The 8,412-nt window shown below is 36.3% G+C and overlaps 1 protein-coding gene across 1 annotated transcript; it reads left to right on the forward strand.

The window, feature by feature from the left end:
• The first annotated feature begins 965 nt into the window (after positions 1-965).
• Positions 966-1,911, forward strand: LOC149279340 (E-selectin-like). Its single transcript, XM_089501305.1, has 3 exons — positions 966-1,296; positions 1,501-1,608; positions 1,718-1,911. The coding sequence occupies exons 1-3, from the start codon at positions 966-968 to the stop codon at positions 1,909-1,911; spliced, it is 633 nt and encodes a 210-aa protein (XP_089357431.1).
• Positions 1,912-8,412: the final 6,501 nt, after the last annotated feature.

The following is an 8,412-nucleotide window of genomic DNA, read 5'->3' on the forward strand; positions in this document are numbered from 1 at the left end:
ATTTTATTCACTTGTATACCCCATTCATTTTAATGCTATGCTACAGTGATTTACCTTGTGTAAATATTTAAGGTTCTAAAATTGATGTGTACATTTATTTTTAAATCCTAATTGGTCTTTTAATTGATATAATTTCACATTCACAAAGGGGAGGTTTTAAAAAATTCCAGATTTTCAAATTAAATATTTAGTATAACTAATTAAATAGTAATTTGACGTGAGATTCTTATCGTTTTTAGTTTTGATAATACTCATCATTCCCTTTTTTATGTAAGTCACCTGCTGCTAAATAATTATTCTGAGATAAAATGTGCCAGAGGGGTTGTGCAAGGGATTTGTTTACAAAGCATTCAATACCACCCAAAATTAAAAATAATAAAATTATATTTACTTTATCTATTTTAACAACTTTAAACTTCAACTTTCATATTGTATACTTTATAAGAACCATTTACTACAAAATGTGAAACCCTTTTAAAAGTAAAAAAGAGGGTTAGGAATTGGAACTATTTGATCCATTCTAATGAATCCCCATGATTGTGATATTTATTGTAATTACTTTGTCTTGCAGAATATTTCTACCTTATTTGTTACTAGACCAAAGAGAAAAATGATCTATCCTTTCTACTTTTCCTTAGGTAAGTTAACTGATAATATATTTGTCTTTGCAAAATTAAAATTAAGCTTTTTGTGCTTCTAAAAAAAACCCAAAACACCCACTTGAGTCAAATTGGTAGTCAAGTGGAAGACAAACACAACTGAGCTGGTTTGCAACACAGATTGATATCAATGTAAGTTGGTACTTGAGCACTTGAATAGTTAAAGGAAGCAATGATCAAAAGAAATATATGTTTCATTGTAACTTTGGTACAAATTTTGTGTTCTCTAATTATTTTATTATTATTTTAGGTATTGCAATGCTTGCGTACGCACAAGGCTGGTCCTATTTCTATTCCCCAGTAAACATGACATATGAGAATGCTCGACAGTACTGTAAAAATGAATACACTGATTTGGTTGCAATACAAAATCGAGCTGAAAATGAGTACCTGAACAATATTTTGCCTTTCAACCCTACATATTATTGGATTGGAATTCGCAAATTACAAAACCAGTGGACCTGGGTCGGAACCAACAAGGTTCTTACAGAAGAGGCAAAGAACTGGGCAACTAATGAACCCAACAACAAGAAAAGCAATGAAGACTGTGTGGAGATGTATGTCAAAAGAAGCAAGGATGAGGGGAAATGGAATGATGAGCCCTGCACTAAAAAGAAGGTTGCTTTGTGTTACACAGGTATTGAAACATTTTACTAAATTTGCGTTTTTTCTGACACAATAAAGGTAATAGGCCACACACTCACGAAGACAGCTTTAAACTTGACCATATAGTCTATTAAATGGTTTGCTAGGTAGTAATCCTGCATCATAAATACACATTTTTACTGTTGCTACTAGCATTATTTGAAGGAAACTGTAACAATTATTTTTCTACTTGCAGCTGCTTGCCACTCTTCGTCCTGTAGCGGTCATGGAGAATGTATTGAAACAATTAATAACTACACCTGCAAATGTCATGAAGGATTTTATGGAGCTGAATGTGAAAATGGTAATTAGGCTTTTACAATTTTCCCTACAAATAAAACAAAATCGGTCGACATATAATCAATACTTTGCATACATGCCCTGAATTCACTAATGAAACATTTTCTTTCCAGTTTTGAAGTGCCCTCCCATAGTTGACCATGAACAAGGATACGTCACATGCAGTCATATATATGGGAACTTCACATACAATTCAAGTTGTAAATTTACATGTCCTGATGGATTTGTCTCGAATGGATCAGACACTATCCATTGCACAACTCTAGGAGAATGGACAGATGACATCCCTCATTGTGAAGGTGTGTAAATTATACCATGACCTGCTGTCTGAGTATTTGTTGGCTCAAGATCAGCTACAAATGCAGAATTTCCAATGCCTGTGATATAACACTTTCTAATTAAAGGGGTCTTTTATTTAACTCTAAAGGCAGAAAGTCAAATTAGAATAATCTGTTGAGCTGGGATTATATTAGGCAAAGCCTCTCAACATTGCACGAGAAAGAGACACAAAATGCAGAAGTGGTATGGTGTTTGACTTGTTGTTTATTTCTTGTAGCTGTGACCTGCCCAGCCCTTTTAGTTCCTCCACAAGCATCCATGGACTGTGATGATGAATTTGGGAAATTCAAATATAACTCCAGGTGCTCCTTCAGATGCAATGAAGGTTTCATCCTAACAGGATCTGAGTCCATACAGTGCTATTCACATGGGTCTTGGAGCTCTCATACTCCCACTTGTCAAGGTACTTGTAATAAGAGAAAATTGAATACAGTTGGATTCTATTTTTCTGACTAATAATACATTTTAAAAAATCTTTTTGATAAAGTAAGTAATAATCTAGTGACTTTCTATTCTTTTAGCTATCAGCTGTCCAGATATCTCAGTCCCTGAACAAGCATCCATGGATTGTGAAGATGAATTTGGGGAATTCAAGTTAAACTCCAATTGTTCATTTAAATGCAATGAAGGTTTCATCTTAGTTGGCTCAGAATCATTACAGTGTTCTTCAATTGGAAGCTGGAACTTTGATATTCCAACGTGTCAAGGTATTGTAAGCATACTAACAATGCAATATATTATTTTGAATTAAAATCAACGGTTCTGTGGACATCAAGTAGTAAAATAACACATGCACATATACATATGCACATACAAAAGCATTTTTAGTTTTTTGCGGTATTTAAAACAATGTATATGGCTATACTGGATAAAATAAAAACAATCGACATTATGGTGTACCAATTATAAGGCAACATGGCAACTCTTCTCTATCATTTACCAATAGTAATACTGACAACAAATATGTTAATATTACAAAGGCGTATTGCCAATTTTTGTTGAATTAATTGGAGAGTCAGGAAGCAATATTCAAAGCTGTCTTTAAAACCCATTACAAAAATAAAATACTGTGTAACGCGTGGAGCTGTTCTTAAACACTTCAGATGTCAGCCACCACACACCAATTATGTACATACTTAAATCCTTGTCTCTATTTTCAGCTGTACAGTGTTCCTATTTGAAACCTCCAGTCAATGGTCAGATAGAATGCCAAGAAGGTTCTTATTATAATTCTAAGTGCATATTTACCTGTGCAGAAGGCTTTAAGATTGCTGGTGCATCAGATCTTAAGTGTTTAGGATCGGGAGAATGGACGTCTCTTCCACCAGTTTGTGAAGGTAAGGATTCCCCCATGGAATTGTATAATCTATTGAAAAAATAGTTGGTGAATTACTTTGAGGCTCAAATGGGTTAAACATAATCTGTATGTTATCATTCCCCTTTTTAAATCAGCCAAATTAACATGTGCTTTTTCTGTATGTTTGCAGCTTTAGAATGTGAAACGCTTCAGATTCCAGATATGGGCAGAATGAATTGTACACACCCATTAGGAAAATTTAAATATGGATCTCAGTGCAAATTTGCCTGTGGGAATGATCTGCTACTGAAAGGAACAAACACTCTGGAATGTGATAGTGCCGGAAAATGGAGTGCACCTCTTCCAACCTGCAAAGGTAAAAGAATAAAAATATATTGGCTAAAGTAGCTTAATCATGCAGTGTTGCAATAATCATTTTTTTGCTGCTTGTGTGCCTAAACCACTTTCTTTTATGCTAAGAATTTTAGACTTGTTTTATATATGCAGCTCCGAGGGTGACAAATAATTCTGTGGACACCATAACAATTGGAGTGGCTGCAGGAGGAGCTTCTGTTTTGTCAGCTGCATCCCTTGTGATATGGATGATAAAGCGCCTTCGAAAAAATGGTAAGAACTTAAAACAACCTTTTTTTTATATTTAAATGCTTATGATTGACATATTTTAATTTACTTAAATGTACACTGCCTTTTTTTTTAATTTTGCCTCCATGTTGCATTTAATGACGCAATGCATTAGTCAGCATTTTAAATTGTTGGGTATAGCTGACTGCAGATATTTTGGTTCTAGATAATTTGGTCATTGTTTAGCATTTGGAATGTTTCTTTGTCATATATGGTTACTGTTACTGTATTTATTATACACAACTAGATATTGCTATGGAAAATTTATATTAATTATGTGTTGTTTTTCTCTCTTGCAGCAAAGAAATTTACTCCTTCAAGGTATGTTATTATTCTTTAAAACACACTTTTGTCTTGAAGCATTCCCAACATTGCCATGCCCATTGCATTTATCTGACAAATGTCTCAGTAAAAGAAAAAAATGCAGCTTTGGGATTATTAAGTGTCATTAAGTGAAACTATTCTCATTAGTTTGCATTGCAAGGTAATTGTATGCATGACAACAGTGGTTTATTAAGTGTCATTTTTTGCTATTTACAGTAGTTGCCAAAGTCTAGAGGCAGCAGAATCAGGCAGCTACCAGAACATTGAAGAGTACGTCCATGACATTTAAAACATGGTAAGGGATTCAACAGAGCTAAATGAAATGCAATAAAAAAGTGCAGACTTTTTTCTTCTTCTAGATCTTCTTTCTTCTGTCTGCAATAGTACATTCATTCCTAATCCCTTCTCAACTCCTAACTTTATTTTATCTTAAATCTTTTTTTTTGCACTATGATGGTCTATATATCTGTCTGTCTCTCTGTCTGTCTATCAATCGATCCATCCAGGGGCGTACTTAGAGTATTTGGCACCCGGGGTGGATCCTGTACCACCCACACACACAAGAAATAATGTTGGCCAGAATATTTATTTCACCGCTGCCAATTTAGCAGCCTGCCTGTGCCACCGCTGCCCCTGAAATAGTCTGCCTGTGCCACCTCTGCCCCTGAAACAATCTGCCTGTACTACCTCTGCCCCCGAAACAGCCTGCCTGTGTCCCGAAACAGCCTGCCTGTGCCATCTCTGCCTTTGAAGCAGCCTGCCTGTGCCACATCTGCCCTTGAAGCAGCCTGCCTGTGCCACCTCTGCCCTTGAAGCAGCCTGCCTGTGCCACCTCTGCCCTTGAAGCAGCCTGCTTGTGCCACCTCTGCCCCTGAAACAGTCTGTCCCTGGAAAAAACCTGTCTGTGAAAGTCTTCCCCCTAAATCAGCATGCCTGTGCACCTCTGCCCCCTAATCAGCCTGCCTGTGCCATTTCTGCCCGTAAACACTAACTTACTACTAACTTCATTCATTCACCCACTAACATTCATTCCCCCACTCACTGTCCCGCACCCCCTTACCTTGCTTGCGGATTTCCCTGGTCCAGGGGCCAGCCGTGCACGGCCGCGCTGTATGAGGAAACTCTTTTCCCGCCCAGGTTCCTGCTCCCGCCAGTTTCCTCATACAGTGCAATCTGCGTTAGGCGGCCATCTGGCACCCCCCTGATGAGTGGCACCCGGGGCGTACTGCCCCCCTTGCCCCCCTTTTGGTACGCTACTGTATCTATCCTCTATCTATCTAAACCTCATGATAGTCTAGTGACCCTGGAATATTGAAACCAGGACAATGCATATTAAATATATTTCTGGTGTGTTAAACATAATTATGATGGTGTCTGTTTCTTCTTTTATGGCAGGTTGCTGTGCATCCTTTTTCTGGCATGTTGAATATTTATACGACATAAAGATGATATTGTGGAGTGCCCTCAAAATTCAGACTATTTAAGACTCAGGCTCAACAGCAACTGTATGGATTTCATATGGAACATTTGTTGTTATTTTGCATTGCCCACAGTTTTTTTTTATTTAGGAATTCCTCTTTGCAAGACCATTTTATCTGGACTGACTAGTAATATTTGGACATTAAAAAGGAACAAAAGCCAAAAATTATTCAAACATTTTTACTGTAATTACACTATTTTGTGGACACATGTTCAAGATGGATGCCATGCAGTTGTTTTGTGAAACATGTGTTGGTAAACCCTTCATTTAATGTAGCAGTAATACTTCTGCTCATAAGTGACATTTTAAGTACCTGTTTATAACAGTATATATTGTAGCATCTTCCCCATGGGATAGATTATATTCTGGATTGAATGTTAGTTAAATGTATATATATTTGTGATGTTAGCTATAATTTTACTGTTAACTATAATTTTAATGGGGGCCACAAAAAGGTAGAGGAACAAAATAATGGATAGTGTTTCTCAGATTTTACATTTTGAAGTATTTTTTCCTACAAGGCAGAAAATTTACCAAATCATAATAGTACACTATTTGAAATATTTTGATTTCAGATACAAAACATTAAATACCCTTTGGTACATTTTAAAACATTTGATTGTGCAGGCATAATGAAATGTGTGACATTATTCAACTTAAGTTCTCAGAGAATTGCCTGTAGATCTAATATTAAAGGTATAAGTATAAATATCAGCCGTTTAAGCTCATTAAAATTCAGTTATTATGGACTTTAACTAAAAAGGGCATAGTCTAAAATAATGGTCTACTTTTGTGCCTTTAATTTTAGCATATGTAATCCTCCATTTTAAAGCAAATTGCTTAAATATTCTGCATTCTAAATTTTTCACATAAAAAAATTGTTTTTACAATATGTTGAATGCTTTTTTTATAAAGCAGATATCAGGTTTACTGTGTTGCTTTTTCAATGGTAATTGATATAATTATTAATGTATATTATACACTATTTATTTGTTAAAGTTCAGGTTTTTTTAATACAAATATTTATAAACATTTGGTACATTAATGTTGTTAATCATTATACTATTAAAAAACAGTAATACTTATTAAGTGAGCAAACTTGTTTTATTGCGACAATGTTCTGTAAGGCCATATAATGGTACTCCATTGTAGCCATTATATATATACCTAATTCAACAAATACTTGTTTAAAAAACTGGGTGCTCTGCTAACAAAGTGTTCATCATGTGGCAAAAGAATTGTATTTTCAACATCTACTTCAATTATATAAGTGACAAAATCCAGACGGGAAAATGTTTAGGGTTCAGAGACTCTTCCCACAGTAGATAGGGTTTCAAACCCACAATGAAAGAACTTGGTTAACTTGTGGGTTTTTAGGGACCCATGGCACCTCTCCAAAAGCAACACAAATTAGTATACAGGTCCCGCACTCCAAATGTAGGTAATATCAGGCATAATTTTATTAAATAAGTTAACAAAGTACCCAGACAGACCAACTTATTTCGCTCTAAACTAAGCACTTACTCATAAGATCTTATTGAGCTTCTCTTTTTAACCCCTTAACATCCATTGCCGGGTCAGGCACGTCATGCAAAACGGTCACTTACCGACCTATGACGTGCCTGACACGTCATCAGACTTAAACAAGCTTAGAAAGTGATCAACGATCACTTTCTAAGCTTAAACGGTGTTGCTGTAATGCCTCGATGTCGAGGCATTCAGCAACACCGAGATGGGCATGATGGGCCATGTCTAGCCCCTCCCCGGGGTGTCAACATCCGCCATACATTGTATGGCGGCGGACGCCCGTTTTAAAAGCGCTTAGGAGGCGATCAACGATCACCTCCTAAACTTCAATGGTGTCGCAGGAATGCCTCGATCAGGAGGCATACAGCGACACCAAATACTTACCCCAGGGCTCCGGAGAGCGGTCACAGCCGCAGCTGCACGCAGTCTTCGCCATCCGCAAGATGGCGGCGGCCCGGGAAAAAAATTAATAAAGTTGAAAAAGTCTCCAGACCCTCTAGAGAACTCTGGCTCCACTTGCAGGTTGAATACAGGTACTGCATTCAACCATACAAGTCAATGGAGCCCAGCTTTCTAATCACTATGTGATTAGTAAAATATTTAAAAAGAAAATAAAAAAATAAAAAAATAAAAAAAAGGAAAAAAAGAAAAAGCTTAAAAAAAACATGGTAACATTTAAAAATTATTATGCTTTAGAGGAACTATCCAGTTCCAGCAAAATGTAAAAAAAAAAGTCCAAAAAGAGTAAAATAAATAAAATAAAAAAATAAAGTTTATTATTATGAGCAAGTGCTAAAATTAGCGCTGTATGTTCCCAAAAATCCTGACGTGGAAAAAGTTAAATAAAAGCATTTCAAATACCCAAGGGGTGTCTAATTTAAAAAAATGAATTTGATGGGGTAAATTGGAGTGGCCGGGCTCAAAGATAGGGCATAGGCACAGACTGACCGAAATGAGGAAAAAAAAAAAGCGCACTTCCAAAATGTGGCATTTTAACTCCAAACACCAGACAAACCCATACATGTGGGGTATGACTGAACTCGGGAGATGTTCCTGAACACATATTAGGGTGTTGTTTGATAGTGACGTATACCTGGAGCTATAAGTTTATACCCAAAGTACAATTTGTGTGAAAAAAATACAAAAAAAATACTACCACAAAGTGTGGCAAAGGCTGGTGGTAGAATCTGATGCATGGA

This window comes from Sceloporus occidentalis, unplaced genomic scaffold, assembly GCF_023333645.1.
Source record: "Sceloporus occidentalis isolate IW3139 unplaced genomic scaffold, rSceOcc1.0.p SCAF_170, whole genome shotgun sequence".
NCBI lineage: Eukaryota > Metazoa > Chordata > Lepidosauria > Squamata > Phrynosomatidae > Sceloporus > Sceloporus occidentalis.

Bases quoted from the DNA above. Each gene is read 5' to 3' on its own strand.
- LOC149279340 (XM_089501305.1), top strand. From the start codon at position 966: ATGACATATGAGAATGCTCGACAGTACTGTAAAAATGAATACACTGAT. The intron at 1,297-1,500 runs GTATTGAAACAT...TTCTACTTGCAG, and splicing joins GGTTGCTTTGTGTTACACAG to CTGCTTGCCACTCTTCGTCC. The intron at 1,609-1,717 runs GTAATTAGGCTT...TTTTCTTTCCAG, and splicing joins TGGAGCTGAATGTGAAAATG to TTTTGAAGTGCCCTCCCATA.